The sequence below is a fragment of the Puma concolor genome, chromosome E3 (genome assembly GCF_028749965.1).
Source record: "Puma concolor isolate L17-30 chromosome E3, mPumCon1.1.hap2, whole genome shotgun sequence".
In the NCBI taxonomy this organism is placed as follows: Eukaryota; Metazoa; Chordata; class Mammalia; order Carnivora; family Felidae; genus Puma; species Puma concolor.
The window spans coordinates 6524392-6541133 of record NC_141682.1 but is presented as its reverse complement, the minus strand read 5'-3'; the positions used below and the strand labels follow the sequence as shown (position 1 = coordinate 6541133).

At 47.2% G+C, this 16742-nt stretch overlaps 1 protein-coding gene and 1 long non-coding RNA gene across 8 annotated transcripts in view; one reads left to right on the top strand and one right to left on the bottom strand.

The window, feature by feature from the left end:
* Window positions 1–3523, top strand: part of SMURF1 (SMAD specific E3 ubiquitin protein ligase 1) — a 110833-nt gene extending 107310 nt beyond the window's left edge. For all 7 annotated transcript variants that reach the window (XM_086691909.1, XM_086691910.1, XM_086691911.1 and 4 more), the window contains one exon: window positions 202–3523. In XM_086691909.1, coding sequence (XP_086548035.1) covers window positions 202–301 — 100 coding nt within the window. In that variant the 3' untranslated portion in view covers window positions 302–3523. The remainder of the gene's footprint in view (window positions 1–201) is intronic.
* LOC147572911 (uncharacterized) overlaps window positions 1–9949 on the bottom strand; it is a 38636-nt gene extending 28687 nt beyond the window's left edge. Inside the window, exon 1 of the long non-coding RNA XR_015245411.1 lies at window positions 9135–9949. This is a non-coding gene — a long non-coding RNA (uncharacterized LOC147572911). The remainder of the gene's footprint in view (window positions 1–9134) is intronic.
* Window positions 9950–16742: the final 6793 nt, after the last annotated feature.

The following is a 16742-nucleotide window of genomic DNA, read 5'->3' as shown; positions in this document are numbered from 1 at the left end:
CAAAACAGAAAAGCACCAGGGGGGAGTGGAAAACTTGCCTGTACCCCCCACCCCAGCTGGGCGATGAGATGCTTGGCCCCATCCGCCTGTATACTCACACGCTGCTAGCTCGAGGCCCTGAATGCTCTGCTCCCGCCTGGACCAGGGCCTAGGTCCAGATGGCCCCAGCAGTGACTCTGTCGCTCTTTTGTCCTCTTTCAGCTTTAATCGGATCGACATTCCACCTTACGAGTCGTATGAGAAGCTCTACGAGAAGCTGCTGACGGCCGTGGAGGAGACTTGCGGGTTTGCCGTGGAGTGAAGAGAGCAACCAAAGGCAACAGATTCTAGCTCACGACCACCAGACCAAAAGCAAGCTTTCTGTGCGCCTCCTGCAAAGCTGGCTGAGGCCCGGGAACCCTAGATGACCCGAGGGAAAGGGTTTTCTCCCCTCCTTTTCATTGGGGGAGCGAGGGGGGTGGGGGGACTTTGGTTGGCGGCTCCCACCCATATTTTCCTCCTTTCTGACAGTGATCCCCGCCCCCCCCCTCCTTCCATCACCCATCCAATAAAATGCAGCCAGGTTTAGCATTTGGCTTCGGTCACACAGGATACCCTGCAGCGACTGTAACCCACATGGTTGGTGATAGGCTCACTGCCCTGTGGTCTTTATAGGAGGATCGACCCACAAGTTCTGGAACTGAGCTTGGCTTACTGAGGGTTTGTAACCGGTAGCTCTTCTGTCTCCAGATAGTCCTGAGGTCCCTTTTCAAGTTCTGCAGCTCAAATTCCAGTCACACCCTAGCAGCCTGCTCTGGGAAGCAGATTAATTTCTAACTGAAAAATAACCGTATTGTCCATTGGAATTCTGCCCCAGCAGGAAGCTTGCATCCAAAATGTGCTTCCCTTTTGGAAAAGTAAAGGAACTGGGGCAGCTTTTGCTGGAGGCCTGGGGTATTTTTAAGGGGATCCTGGCTGAAAAAACTTGTTTTGCATAGAGAAAAATGATCTTCCTTTTAAGAGTCCCTTTTGCCACATTATCTATCTAGCTTGAGATATTTTTCCAGTGAAAATACCACATAACAGAGCTTATAAAAGAACACACCAAACCAGCCTCAGATCCATGCAGCCAGTCCCGGGCTGCGGCTCCCCCACCACCTGTATGTTGAGGAGGATCGGCTGGGTCACTTGAATACTAACCAAGTGTTGTGCGGAAGTTGCTAAGAGCTGAACTAACAGAATTCTGCTGTTGTAGCTGCTGGCTTGGTGCAAAGTAGCCTCACAGGGAGAGAGGGAACGGGCCACCCCACTGACTTAAATCCACCCTGAGTTACGGTTTTATGAAGAGTAGGGCACGAATGCAAACCTGTCGGTGGAGGGGACCCTTCACCCTGGCTCATTCTGCTCGTTTCCCGAGTGTCGGTGGAGACGCGAACAATCGCTACTACTCAGTTCGCTCGCCCAGACGTCCTCACGTGACGAGCAAGGCCAAAGCAAGCCTGGACCCTGAGTTTCCAACACCATTTTCCAATTTGCACAGAAGTTCAACAGTATTTGAACAAGGTGGTTTGATTTGCGATGAACTTCCGTGAAGGGCAGCAGCCAATCGTCCTGTTTGGTTTTTTGTTGTTGTTTTGTTTGGTGGAGGGGTGGGGGGGCAAATGCGGGGTAATTCATCAGGAAGACATTTCACTGTCGGAAGTTTGCCGTTGGTTTCGGAGTTAAGCGTTGGGATCCAGCTGCGGGTCTGAGGTGGGTCTGGAAGGCTTTCGGGTGACTCCTCTTTTTGTCACGGATACCTCCGGAGCTAGGTGAGTTTGGAGGCGAGCTCACCCTTGTGGGTCTTGCCGTGGGGTTCTTCGGCTTGCCCCGAAGCATTCTGTGGCTGCCGTGCGGGAGCTCGGGAACCCCTGGGAGATAGACCCTCCCTCGGAACAAGAAGTTCACCTGGTTCGGTGGGCCGTGGGCTAGCGGCTGTGGGTTCCGAGAGCTGTGAGAGAGCGCGCGTCTGGCCATTTACGGAGGAGGTGCCAGGGTAGAGAGGATGTCAAGTGTGACTGCTGCAGAGGAGAGATTAAATCCGTTCAGGAAGTCCAGGCCGTATCATGGGCTTGGACTGTCAGAAGTTCTGCCTTGCCCCGGTCAGGCTTACCCCGAGTCTCGCTCGTTTACCATCGTCCTTCAGAGGGCGTTCTAGAAGCTGGCTCCCCCTGACTCTCTAGTCCTCCCTCTTAACCTTCCTCTGCGAGAGTAAGGAAGTGTCGGCTATGGCCCTTCCCCCACAGAGGCCTCCTCTCGAAGGTGCACCTCAACCCCCCAGTGTGAGGAGGAGACCTCCACAGAGAGCTGAGGGCACATCCAGACCGAGCGGGGGAACCGCGGACTGTTTCTGTGGTTTGGCCCAGAGCTGCAGGAATGAGCGGGGAGACGAGGGTCTAGCGGGACTGTGGCACGTGGCTCCTGTAAGACGATCTTCCTGCTGTTGGGAGGAGCAGCCCTTAGAACCCGTGCCTGCCAGCCCCATGCTGCCCGCGGGTGTCAGGCGTGGGCCCAGCACGCGGGACTGGCCTGTAAGGCGGGGCTTTTCTCCCTCATCAGTCGTCCTCGTCAGCTGTGCGTTACAGTGGGGCCTGAAAGAGCAGAACTTTCCAGAGCCCTGGTTTACTCTCGCCAGACAGGCCCGTCAGTAGCATTGCACTTCTAGAACCTTGGATGAGGCCTTTTGAACCACGGAAAGAGCAGTGTGGCAGACAGTGGGGAAAAGCTCCCGATGACTCCACTTTGGGTCCGCGTGGACCCTGTTCCCATGAGCTCTCGTTTGTGGCCCTTGGTGATCCCCAACACCCCCCGCCCCCGCCGTCCCCTTCCCACCCCTTGGCCCAGATGCTTCAGGGGCCCGACTTGCAGGCTTGCCCTCACCAGCGGTCATCAGCCGACCCTCAGGGATGCAGCAAACCACCGCTCTGCCAGCGCTGTAGGAAGGAGAAACAAAGGGGCTGCTTGGGGGACACGGTCAGGGCAGCTCTCCCTGAGGGGAGACTCTGCCCGCCAGGAGTCCCGTGCTCCCCGAGCTTGCTCGGCCGCGTGGTCCCAATTCAGGTGAGGGGGTCCTCCACCCTGAGCTGTCAGGAGTGGCCTTCCGCAGAGAACCCGCCCCATCCCCCCGGCCCTGTCCGCAGCCAGGCGCGTGCCGCACGGCAGCCTTCCCGAAACATAGTATGAATTTTTAAAATTTGTTTATTTTTGTTTCTCAACCACTTTATAATGTATTTTTTAATTTATTTTGTAATGTCTTGTTTTTAAGTATTGCTGCTATCCTTGTTATTCTTCCCACTGTTTTTATTGCTGATTTATTTTGTGAAAATTGTACACTAATGTTCCGTTTTATGTCAAAATCAAAAGTATTTAAAGAAATACTAGTTCTATTTAATGTGGTTATGGAACCAGCTGGAAACACAAAACAAACAGTGATTGTACAGCAGGCTGGACCCAGGAGGTCAGGTTCATTTTGTTACATATGCAATAAACTCACGACTTTACATTTTTTTGGCGTCTGATACTTTGGTGTGGAGATGAGATTCCTTTTTTTTCTCTCCAGTCCCGCAAAAAAGAAAGTCAATGGCTTGAAATACTGACAAGGACCTTCTAGGGAAAAAGGACAGACTTCAGAACTGTAGAAGGAACTGAAAAAACACGGCAAGCAGTTGAAAGTGCTCTACCAAAAGCAGAAACTTGTGGGATCGAGAAATTTTTGAAGCTGTTGACTGGTTCCTCACATGCTGGTCATGTTTGTTGGTTTGCATTTTTTTCTTTTTTAGATATTTTTACTGTGGTAAGATACACGTAGTATCTGTCAGTGTATCCACTGGTTAAGGTCTACCTCGGTGGCATTAAAACATTCACAATATTGTATCACTGCCAATGTACCCAAACTTTTTCATCCTCCCAAACTAGAACCTAGACCCACTAACCAGTAACTGCTGCTCCTCCTTCCCCCGACACCTGTCCTACTTGGTCTCTGTGAACCTGCCTATTCTAGGTACTTCATGTAAGTAGAATCATAAAATATTGGTCTTTCCGTGTCTTATTTCACTTAGTGTAACATTTTCAAGGTCTACCCATGTTGAAGCATCTATCAAAATTTCACTCCTTTTTATGGCTGAATGGCATGCCCCTGTAGGGATGTACCACATTGTGTTTTTCCGTTGATTTGATGGACACTTGGTGGGATAATTTTCTTTGTTGACTTGACCCAGCCATGATACCCAGAAAAGGCATTACAGAGTAACATCTGTGCGGTCTGGATTTCTCTCAGCAGTGTTCCGCAGTTCTCAGTGCGTAAGTCTTTAGCCTCCTTGGTTAAGTTTATTCCTAAGTATTGCATTCTTTTTGATGCTATTTTAAATGGAATTGTTAATTTTCTTTCCAGATTCTTCATTGTTAATGTCTAGAAACACAACTGATTTTGGTGTGTTGGCTTTCTAGGCTTCAACTTTGCTAATTTAATGATGTGTGTGTAATCTTAATGTTGTCTACATATAAGATTGCATTGTTTGCAAACAGTTTTATTTCTTCCATTCTAATTTGGATGCCTTTTCTTTCTTTTTCTTGCCTAATTGTTCTGGCTAGCACTTCCAGTACTATCTTGAATAGAGGCCATGTGAGTAGACATCTGGTCTTGTCCTGACCTTAGAGGAAAAACTGTCAGTCTTTCACCTTTGAGTATGATGTTAGCTGTGGGACTTTTCATATATGGTTTTCATCGTGTTGAGGTATTTTCCTAGTATTGCTAGTGTGTTGAGTGTTTTTAACATGAAAAGGTATTGAATTTTGTCAAATGGTTTTGCTGTGTCAGTTGAGAGTATTTACTTTCCCTTCCGTTCTGTTAATACGGACTATTAAATCAATTGATTTGTGTATACTGAGTGATTCTTGTATCCTAGGAATCCTCTTTTGTCATGATGTGTATAAAACTTTTATTCTGTTGTTGGATTCGACTTGCTCATGTTTTGTTGGGGATTTTTTGCATCCATATTCATGAGGGATACTGACCAATAGTTTTCTTGTAGTGTCTTCATCTAGCTTTGGTATCAGGGTGATGCCGGCCTTCTAGAATGAGTTAGGAAGCATTCCCTCCTTCTTTTGGAAGAGTATGAGGAAGATTGGTGTTGATTCCTTAAATGTCCGGTAGAATTCGCTGATGAGGCCATTGGGTCCTGGGCTTTTCTTTGTCGGGAGGTATTTGATTACTGATTCAATCTCCTTACTAGTTATAGGTCTATCCAGACTTGATGTGTCTTCATGATTTAGTCTCCGTAGGTTGTGTGTTTCTAGAAATTTGTCCATTTCTTCTAGGTTAACCATTTTGTTGGCATATAGTTATTCACAGAGCTCTGTTATAACCCTTATTTCTGTAAATTTGCAGTAAGATGCCCTCTTGTGTCATTGAGTCCTTGTCCTCTTCTCCCGCTGCAGGCATCTAGCTAAAGGTTTGCCATTGTGTTGTTTTTTTGTTTTTGTTTTTTTGGAAGAACCACCTCTTGGCTTTCTATTGGCTTTCTCTATTGTTTTCTGTTCTCTATTTTATCTCTGCTGTAATGTTGTTTCCTTCCTACTGCTGGCTTTGAGCTTAATCTTCCTCCTTTTCCAAGTTCCATAAGGGATAAAGTAAGTTGTTGATTTAAGGCCCTTCTTCTTTTTTAATGTAAGCATTTATGGCTCTAAGTTTCCTTCTTAGCACTGTTTTCAGTTCGGGTATGCTGTGTTTTCAGTCATTTGTCTCAAGATGGGTTCTAATTTCCCTTGTGATGTATTTATTGCTTGGCTTTCACATACTTATGAATTTTCCTTCCGTTATTGGTTTCTAGCTTCAGTACATTGTGGGAAGAGCAAATATTTTATATGCTTTGTCTTTTTAAATTTTTTGAAACTTGGTTCGTGGCCTCACAGAATGTCATTTATTATGGAGAATGTTCCACGTGCACTTGAGGGAAATGCATATTTTGCTGTTGTTGGATGTTGTATATATGTTGGTTACGTCCATTTGGTCTGTTGTGTTGTTCAAGTCCTCTCTTTCCTTACTGACCTACCTGGTTGTTCTAGAGTCCGATTACTGTAATGTAAAATTTCCATTTTGCCCTTCTGTCTTTCAGTGTTTGCTGTGTGTGTCTCAGGATTTATCTGTCGAAGTCTGTTGAGTTTCTTAAAGTTTTATATTCATTTCTTTACTCAAATTTGAGAAATTTTTGTCCATTACTTCTTCAGATAAGTTCTCTGCCCCTTTCTCTTTCTCTTTTTGGGAGTCCAAGAGTGCATATGTTTGTCTGTGTGGTGGTGTCCCATAAGTCCCTTAGGCCTGCTTCACTTTGTTTTCCTTTTTGCTCCTCTGTTTCAGTGATTTCAGATGACCTGTCTTTGGGTTCACAGATTCTTTTCACTATTCAGGTCTGCTGTCGAATCCCTTTATTGCATTTTTTCAGCTCCAGAATTTTTTCAAAGATTTTATTAATTTAATTTTAATTTTAATTTTATATTTTATTTTATTTGAGAGAGAGAGAATCCTTAGCCGGTTCCATGCCCTACACAGAGCCTGATGCAGGGCTCAATCCCACAATTCTGGGATCATGATCTGAGCATCAGATGCTCAACCAACTGAGCCACTCAGGAGCCCCTTAATAACATACATAACTTTTTGATATTCTCATTTTGTTCATATATCAGTTTCTTGATTTCCTTTAGCTCTTCGAGCATATTTAACAGTTACTTGGTTGAAGTCTTTTCTAGTAAGTCGGATGCCTATGTTTCTTCAGGGATGGTTTCTGTGGTTTCTGGAGATAAAAATTTTGTTTCTTTGTGCCCTGTTTTCCTGTCTCTTTGTATGCCTTGAGATCTTTGTTGAAAAGTAGTCATTTGAAAAAACAGCCCTGTCTGCCCAGTCTTTGCACAATGGCAGGAGACCTTCACTAAATTGCAGGGTGTGTTCTAAGACTTGTGATCAACCCAGGGTAATGGCTTAAGTCTTGGGTCTTTTATGGGCATGTGTTACGCCTGGGCCTGTACTTCCCCCAATCCCCAGCCTGTATACCTGGCTGCTTTTCAAAAGTCTTAGTTTTCCAGAGTCTCCCCCCAGCTTCTTCTCAGAACCTTAGATGTTACTGTATTCTTCTGCCCATGAGAGCGTGCCCCAGCCCTCCATGGGTCATCTTTCCCTGTCTGAGCTCCAAGTCAGGCACAACAGAAACCCCAGTCCCCTGGGCAGTCCACAGACAGGTCAGAACATTGCCAATGAGTTCTGCTCTCCTCCTTCCAGCACAAGGGAGGAAGCCAGGAGGAGGCTGCTTCCTCCCAACCACACATTTGTCGTGCCAGGAAGGGTTGAGGCAAAGGCAAGTAAAACTGCCACAAAATCCCCTACCATTTTGACCATGGCTTTTTCTCGATTGGGCGTTCGCCTGGTTGCTGTAGATTTTGGAATGATTTCCAGAGGTCCCATAGTTATTTTAGTCAGTCTGTAGGTCCTTTTATGTATTTATTTTCAGTGTTTCCATGGGGCTTCCAGGCCTGGAGCTTCCTACTTGGCCATCTTCAATCTCTGCCTTTTGATTAGAGAGTTGAATACATTTGCATTTAGTTACTCCTAAGAAAGAACTTGTTTCTTCCATTTTATTGTTTTTTATGTGCCTTATAGCTTTTTTTGTCCATCACTTCCTCCACTGCTGCCTTTTGCATTTGATTTTTTATAGTGACATTTTGATTCTCTTCTCATTTCCTTTTGTGTCTATTCTATAGATATTTTCTTTGTGGTTACCACAGGGATGACACTTAACATCCTAATGTTACAACAACCTAATTTGTGCCAACTTAAATAGCACATAAAACTCCCTGATCCTGAATGGCTCCGTCTCCCCCTTCTGTTACTGATGTCACAAGTTACATCTGTATATAGCTAGGTTTTGTAATGCATGTGCCTTTTAAATCCTGTAGAAAATAAGTGGACTTAACAAACCGAAATTATAATAATAATAGCTTTTATAACTGCCCACGTATTTACTTTTACGGGAGATTCTGATTTCTGCTTACAGCTTTGAGTTACTGTATCCTTTCATCTCAAATGGAAGGACCTCCTTTAGCATTGTTTGTAAAGCAGTTCTGTTGGTAACAAACTCCCTCACTTTTGAAGAGCAATTTTGCTGGATATAGAATTCTGGCACCTTCTTTCATCAATTTGAATAAATCAACCCTCTGCTTTCTGACCTTCAAAGTCTGATGAGGAATCTGCTCATCTTCTGTGGATTCCTTGTATGAGAAAAGTCACCTCTCTTGCTGCTTTCAAGATTCTTTGGTATGTCCTTGAATGTGTTCTATCTTGAGTTTATCCAACTTCTTATAGTTGTAGATTCATATCTTTCATCAAACTGAGAAGGTTTTTGGTCATTGTTTCTTCAAATATTCTTTTGACTCCTTTCTTACTCTCTGTTCTTTTGGGATTCCCACCATCTATGTTTTTCTATTTAATGGTGTCCCATAGGACTCTGGTTCTGTGCACTTTTTTTCTCAGTTTCAATTGTCCTATCTTTAAATTCATTGATTCTTTCTTCTGCTTTAAATGTGTTTTTGAACTCCCCTAGGGGATTTTTCATTTTGGTTATTGCACCTTGCAGTGCTGGAATTTTCTTTTGGTTCCTTTGTATAACTTCTGTATCTATTGACAATTTTTTTTTTCAAGTAGGCTCCATGCCCAGCACGGAGCCCAGTGCAGGGCTTAAACTCAAGATCCTGAGATCAAGACCTGAGCTGAGATCAAGAGTTGGACGCTTGACTAAGCCACCCAGGCACCCCGATATTCTTATTTTTGGCCACATAACAGCTCACCTATCTTACCTGATGGTCAGAAACAGATGGATAGATACAAAATGCCCTCAAGAGGCAGAATGGCAAGACCTGGGATTGAATCCTGGCTTTGTAATTTGACCTTGAATGTGTTACCTACCCTATGCCTCGGTTTACTCATTTGGAAAATGGGGAAAACATCATCTTTCTCCCAAGGGTAGTGCACCATTGAAATATGTTGCACACAGACAAGCTCTGTCATAACGGATCATACTGTTCTGTCGTAATGTTCATGTGAAGCAACGCTTTTCACATGAGAGTCTTACCTTTCTGCATCTTGCTCCCCTCGTGCACCTTGGGCACAGGATGGCGGGCTGCTGCTGCTTCTCCCCATCTGGCCAGGAGCTGTCCTGGGAACCTGGGCAGCCGCTGACAGAAAAAACAGCTCCCCAGGAGATGCAGAGAACTCCGGCAAGGGCTCCCTGCCGCCCAGTGCGCCGGATGGGAACCAGAGTCTCCAACCATCTTTCAGGGCCCCGGGCCAGGAGATGGAAGGATTAGGAGGGGTTGGGAGAGTCTTGAGTTTGAATCCTGCTCCAGTTCATAACCATGTGACGTTGGGGGGATTACTTAATTCTTGAGCCTCTGAAAGAGCAACACAGAGGATTCTCGAAACGTTGACAAATGACTCGGGTAAGGTGATGCTGTGTCAGAAGAGTCCTTCCGTCTGAGGATGGTGATGTCCAAGAGGAGCCTGCAGGAGGCTTCTGGGCCCCTGGAGATGCACGGTTCCTTGGTCCGGGTGGTGGTGAGGGAGTTATTACAGATGTTAAGAGTCAAGTTGTTTGCTTAGTGAAACAGAGGACGGGCCCACCCTCAAACCTGCAGCCACAGCCTGTCAGACCCCTGAGGGGCATCTGCCCTGTTCCTCCTGGAAGAGACCTCCTGGTCTCCACACAAGGGCTGGGACCCCAGATCCAAACCGCCTCAAGCCCTGGACAGAGGAGCAGTGCCGGGTGACCTGGGGAAGACTCTGTGCCCGCATATGGTCTACAAACCCCACCCCACCATTCTTTCATTTTCTGTACCGGGCTGTGCAAGCTCCCCATCTGACACTCGCCCCGTCAGCTGCCCTCCCTGGGAGCCCTTCTCCACGCCAGCAGCTGATTGCACCCCAGCCACCCTCCCACGGCTGTGCTCTCTGGCACCAGGTGACCTTTGAGCTGGGGCGGGGGGGGGGGGGGGTGCCTGGATGCAGGGGCGGGCCGGACGCAGGCCTGTCTGTCTGCACCTCCCCAAGACCACCCCAGTGCCCCCATACTGCCCTCTTCCTTTTGCCCCCTTTTCCACTCACCACACGCAGAGGAGCTGTGGAAACGTCACCACAGGGCACCCTCTCTGTTCCCACGGGAATGGAAGGATGTGGGGCGGACTCGCCTGTGGCGTGGCAGCTCAGCCAGGGAGACTCTGCTTCCTCTCAGGGAACCTGCATGGAGCTGCTTGGGGGCTGGCCAGGGCTCAGCCTCCCGGGACCCAGACGCCCCAGCCCCAGCCGTCCGGCCCCCAGGAGGAGCACTCGGCCCCCCGGGAGTCCCATTATGACATCAGCATCCCCCGGGAGTCCCACTGTGACATCAGCGTCCTCAAGGACTTGCGGGATGGGTTCAGAATCAGGTTTCCTTGCTCACAGCCAGACCTCACATTCCTGAGACATGAACACCGAACATCCCTCTGGCTTTTAAGGGACCCGTAGTGTAGTCACTTGTGTGGGACCCTCCAGAACCCCTTCCACAAGCCTCTCAATTCAAAGCCAGACCCAAACCAGGAGGGGCCCATGAGCAGGAGTCTTCTGTGCGCCCTGCAGGGCAGGTAAGGCCTGGGGCCCCAGAATGATGCAGGGAAGGAAGGGTGCTGGCCTGGCTGGCACGCCGGCCCCCGCGGCTCATGGGCTCATGTGATAAGACACACGTGTCCTGAGCCCTTGGGCTGACGGGTAGGGCCGGGGTGACCCGAACTCCAGGAACCACCTGTGGCCCCTGGGGCCCTGTCCACCTGCCCCAGGGGTTCCTCTGACTGTCCTATGCTGTGGGTGCCGGGGGAACGCCTGGTGGCCTGCCGACGGCTGCAGTGCTTGTCACCATGCTGGTCATGGTGCCCAGTGGTGACACAGTGGCAGGGGACCCGAGACGGATCACTGGGGGAGATGGCCACGGTGAGGGTCGTACTTGATTGTTCATCACGGAACGCCTGCTCTGTGTAGACAGGACAAGGTGCCCTCCCCGGAGGAGCTCAGCTTTACACCCGAAGAGTCTAGAGGCCTTGGAACAAAGTTAATGGAAGCCAGATGACCAGAAGAGAAATCAAGAAAAATGAATCAAATTTGGAGGCCATTCATAAAGATCTGGAAAGTTCCTACTCTGTACTTGGGCTTCATGTCAAGTTTCAGAGGTGAACTGAGCAAAGAGAAATCTCAGCATGTGGAACAACGGAGCCGTCAGTCGTCGGAAGATGCCCCAAAACACACCCAGTGGCGAGGGGACTATGACCAAAATGGCCTCCAAAAGCCAGCAGAGGAATGAGCCCCAGGAACGCCCGGATTCAGCAGTGTCCTCTCCAAGGAAGAAGAAAGCCTCTTTCAGAAGCAGGAGAGGGGCTGGAAGAGACAAGGGTCAGCACATCGAACGAAGAGTCAAACCCAGAGGGTTCACGGGCCCAGAGTCCGGGTCAGTTCCTCCAGTGACACTGGCCACCCCCAGCCTGTCCTGCAGCTCAGCCCCAGGAAGTCTTGGCTGGTGTCATGGAGAGGACACGGAGGGAGGGGGGCGCGGGTGGGACGGCTCCTTCGGGATCTGGAAAGCCCACAGAAGGCAGGTCACGAGGGGTTTGGAAGAAACTGACCGATGCGGCTCAGTGAGATGCTTTCACAAGCCTTGAGAAAAGACAAAACGACGTGTGTGTTAGAGTAGCAAGGAAAGATAAAACCACCAGTGCCCTTACAGGTCACATTTAAACTCCCCAGAGAGGGGCGCCTGGTGTGGCTCAGTTGGTTAAGCGTCCGACTCTTGGTTTCAGCTCGGGTCATGATCTTATGGTTCATGAGTTTGAGCCCTGCACCGGGCTCTGCGCTGACAGCGTGGAGCCTGCTTGGGATTCTCTCTCTCTGCCCCTCCACCTGCTTGCGGTCTCTCTCAAAAATAAAGTTAAAAAAAATTTTTAAATCCCCAGAGAATGCTTCACTGTAGTCACACACACAAAAACATGGTGATGGATACACACATCAAATCATTATGTCGCATGCCTTGAATGAATACAATGTTCTGTGTCAGTCGGGTCTCAATAAAATTGGAAAAAATGGAAATTCATAAACTTGCATAAAAAAGTGCACGTTTAAAAATGTGTCGATAGTAACTCACATATGAGAGTTATAGGATCTTCTGGGTTTGAAACAATATTTTTTTTGTGGAAGTAAAGTTGACACGATATTACATTAGTTTGAGGTGTACAACGTAGGAACTCGATAATTCTAGACGTCATGCTGTGCTCCCAAGTGTGGTTACCACCTGTCATCATATGACGCGATCACAGCACCACTGACTATACTCCCGGTGCTGTGCCTTTCATCCCTGTGACTTATTCCATAGACGGGAGCCTGTACCTCCGAGCTCTCCCCTTCGCCCATTTTGCCCATCCCCCGTCCCCAGGGTTTGAAAAATATTCAAAATGGGCTTGGTGTTTACCTGATGGGGCTGGTGTAGTCCGAATCACTGCTTCTAGAGGAACCAGGTTCTAATTCTAGAGTCAGAGAACTTACATTAACTCGTGATCACCTGACTAAGAAAGCTTGTGCTGGGCATAGAACCTGGATGTTAAAAACTTGCCATTTTCGGGGCACCTGGGCGGTGCAGCGTCTGACTTCAGCTCTAGTCTCATGACCTCACAGTTGGTGGGTTTGAGCCCCACCTCGGGCTCTGTGCTGACAGCTCCGAGCCTGGAGCCTGCTTCAGATTCTGTGTTTCCTTCTCTCTCTGTCCCTCCCCTGCTCACACTCTGTCTCTCTCCCTCTCTCTTTCAAAAATAAACATTAAAAAAATTTTTTTTTAACTTCCCATTTTCTTTTATGATTCCCTAAATAAAGTCACAGATAGTGAAAGGAGTTCCAGCAGAAACTGCAAGAAGAAAGGAATCTCCACTGACCATTTAATCAAGAATGAATTCCCTGTGTAAAGAGAAAGGAGAGGGGCGCCTAGGTGGCGCAGTCGGTTAAGCGTCCGACTTCAGCCAGGTCACGATCTCGCGGTCCGTGAGTTCGAGCCCCGCATCAGGCTCTGGGCTGATGGCTCGGAGCCTGGAGCCTGTTTCCGCTTTTGTGTCTCCCTCTCTCTCTGCCCCTCCCCCGTTCATGCTCTGTCTCTCTCTGTCCCAAAAATAAATAAATAAATAAATAAATAAAAATAAATTAAAAAAAAAAAAAGAGAAAGGAGAATCTTTCTGCAGCAATTTAGAAGATCAGACACACACGTGAAGAGCTGGAACCAGGTCAAGAGACCAAAATTCTTCCGGAAACGCCAGAAATCCTCAATGGCCTCTCTCAAGGCCAGCTCATTTCCCATGAGGGAAACACAAAAAAGGTGAGGCAGACTTCAGACAAAAGTTACTCAGAAGAAATTAAAAGCCTAACATATGTCTCTAATGTTTCTGGCAACGCATCTGGCAGGGGCTCATGAGGCCCAGCAGGGAATCCTCTGGAACCAGACTCCTCAAGAATAAGAAGGAACGTGGAGTTGTAAAGGTGCAGGGTCCAAGTGTAACCACGTCCCCCACAGGCTCAGGCCCGCTGGACAAGGGACCCTCCACTGAGTGCGTCATCCTCCTGAACCCAGGCCCAGACGCACAGACACTCATCTGTCCACAACAGCTGGCTGAGATGCTGGACTTCCCTTCCGGCTCAGGCGTCACCCAGGAACAACAGGTCCCAGGGACTGAGACCAAGAGCACCTGTCCTTCCCTTCGTTCAGGAAAACGAGGATCCTGCCCTCCAGGGATTCTCTCCTCCAGCGGTCTTTGCTGGCCCAACACATACTCCACAGACAATAGAAATGTCTACATCCGGTGCTGGATTCCACCTCTGTCCACATGGTCCGAGGTGGTGATTTGCCTTCTAACGCAGCAACTGGATGGTCCAGGACCTTACCTAGGTAGCTTTATCTCTGCACTCAAATAATTTTGAGTTTTTTTCTCTTTTAGCCTCCTTGCTTTTTTAGTTCAGAGAGTATATATACTGGGGTTCAAATTAGAATCTTGATAAAATTTTTCTCAAAATAATGATTAATAACAGAAGAATACTCAAATGTGAATCTTAAAAGTTAAATGATTCCACTTCATTCTATTTGAAGGTAGTATTAATATAGAATTTTTGTTGTTACTAAGTCTGTTAAAATAATCTATAAATAAAGCACTAATTTCTAAGGCAATTTTGACCATTTTCCTCTTTCAGTTTTATCACTGTTACTTACATGATTCCATAATAGCTCAAATGATAGTGTCATAATACTAGAATTCTCAGGACAGGATTTCTAAACGTGCATTATAAATATGTGAATCCTTGGGGCGCCTGGGTGGCTCAGTCAGTTAAGTATCTGACTTTGGCTCACATCACGATCTCACGGTTAGTGAGTTTGAGCCCCATGTTGGGCTCTCTGCTGACAGCTCGGAGCCTGGAGCCTGCTTCGGATTCTGCGTCTCCCTCCTTCTCTGCCCCTCCCCCGCTCATGCTCTGTCTCCTTCTGTCTCTCAAAAATAAATAAATGGTTAAAAAATTTTTTTTTAATTTTTAATATACACCTTTGCAAATTATACCTCAATTTAAAAGTAACAAATTTAGGGGCGCCTGGGTGGCTCAGTCGGTTGGACGTCCGACTTCGGCTCAGGTCATGATCTCACGGTCCGTGAGTTTGAGCCTCGCGTCGGGCTCTGGGCTGACAGCTCGGAGCCTGGAGCCTGTTTCAGATTCTGTGTCTCCCTCTCTCTCTGACCCTCCCCTGTTCACGCTCTGTCTCTGTCTCAAAAATAAATAAATGTTAAAAAAAAATTAAAAAAAATAAATAAATAAAAGTAACAAATTTAAACGAAAGGCCTAGAGAGTGACGTCAGCAAGATGGAGGATTAGAAAGCTCCGGGCCTGTTCCCCCACCCCCACCACCTGACACATGACAAAGAACCAGAGACCAGCTGAAATACCTTTGCGGGAGCTCTGGGAATCTACAGCAAGTAAGCAAATGCCCAGCCAAGAAAAAGCTACATTCAAAATGATAGAACACTTCAAGGTGTTTTCACGCGCCCTTCCCCCACGTGCTCCCTGGTGTGGCACAGCACGATTTGGGGGAAGTGGCAGCCAGGTCCCGGGTCCCCCTTTTTTACAAACCAGAGAGCAAAGTGGCCTGTCAAGGGTTGTCTGAGGGGCTGATCTTTGGGTCCCCTAACTTGGAGCCCAGTCAAAAGCAGCACAGCTCAAATCTCAGAGCAGAGGAAGCAGCAGCCAGCAGCAGGCATGGCCTGTGGAACCCACAAGAGGACCGTCTGCCGACACCCGGCACAAGGTTACTGATTGAGGAACATGATAGGGCATCTGAGGCTCGAGAAGACAGGGGTGGCACTCTCAGGAACATTAAGTCATTCACTGATTCATTGATTCATTCATTGACTGACTGATTGATTGATCCATTCGTTGTTTAAAGTCCAGCATGGTACCCAATGCAGGGCTTGAACTCATGACCCTGAGATCAAGACCTGAGCTGAGATGAAGTCAGATGCCTAACTGACCATCCAGGCGCCTCTGGGAAATTAAGGCATTTAAAAGCAGCCAGGCTTCCAGGAAGGATTAGGCACACACACAGGCCCCAGGATGATGCACACCCAGATAAAACCCACACCTTTAAGCCCTCATGTTGTGCTGACCAGCAAAAGTCTTCCTCTGCACAGAACCAGTCTCTGAAAACTGGGACATGTTTCAAATGCCCAATTTTCAACAAAATATCACAAGGCAGAAATAAGAAACCATGGTTCAAATAAAGGAAAAAAACCCAAAGACCCAGAAATGGTTCTTGAAGAAACAGTATAAGACAAAGGCTTAACATTAGCTTACGAACATAGGCTTTTAAGACAAAGACTATAAAGCAACTGTCTTAAAAATGCTCAAAGAGCTAAAGGGAAACATGGGCAAAGAAGCAGTGGAAATCAGGAGCATAGTATATGAACAGAAATTCTGGAGCTGAAAAATATAGTAAATAAACTGAAAAAAATCCATTAGAGGGTTCACTGGCAGACTTGAGCAGGCAGAGGAAAGATTCTGTGAATTTGGGAGACAGGTCATTTGAAATCACTGACTCAGAGAAGCAGAAAGAAACAGAATGAAGAAAAGTGAAGAAACGCTAAGCGTTAAGCGTTGTCTAGCATACCATCAAGGGGGCCAAAATGGGCACTATGAGAATCCCAGAAGGAGAGGAGAGAGAGAAAGAGAGAATTATTTGAAGAAATAATGGCTGAAAACTTCCCAAATTTGAGGACAGACATGGATGTATAAATCCAAGAGGCTCAAGGACTGTAAGGAGGATAAACCCAAAGACACCTATACTGGGGCACATTATAATTAAACTGTCAAAAACCAAAGACATAATCTTCTAAAGCAGCAAGGGTGGCTCACCGTGTATGAGAGATCCTTAACAAAATGATCAGCAGACTTCCTAGCAGAAACCATGGAGACTGGAAGAGTGCTATGATTAAAGTGCTGAAAGAAAAACAAAAACAAAAACAAACAAACAAGCTGCCAAATTTTCTATATCCAGCAAAACTTCACAAAGTGAGGAAGAAATGAAAACATTTCCAGATAAATAAAAGCCAGAGGAATTCATCACCACTAGAGATGCCCTATAAGAAAC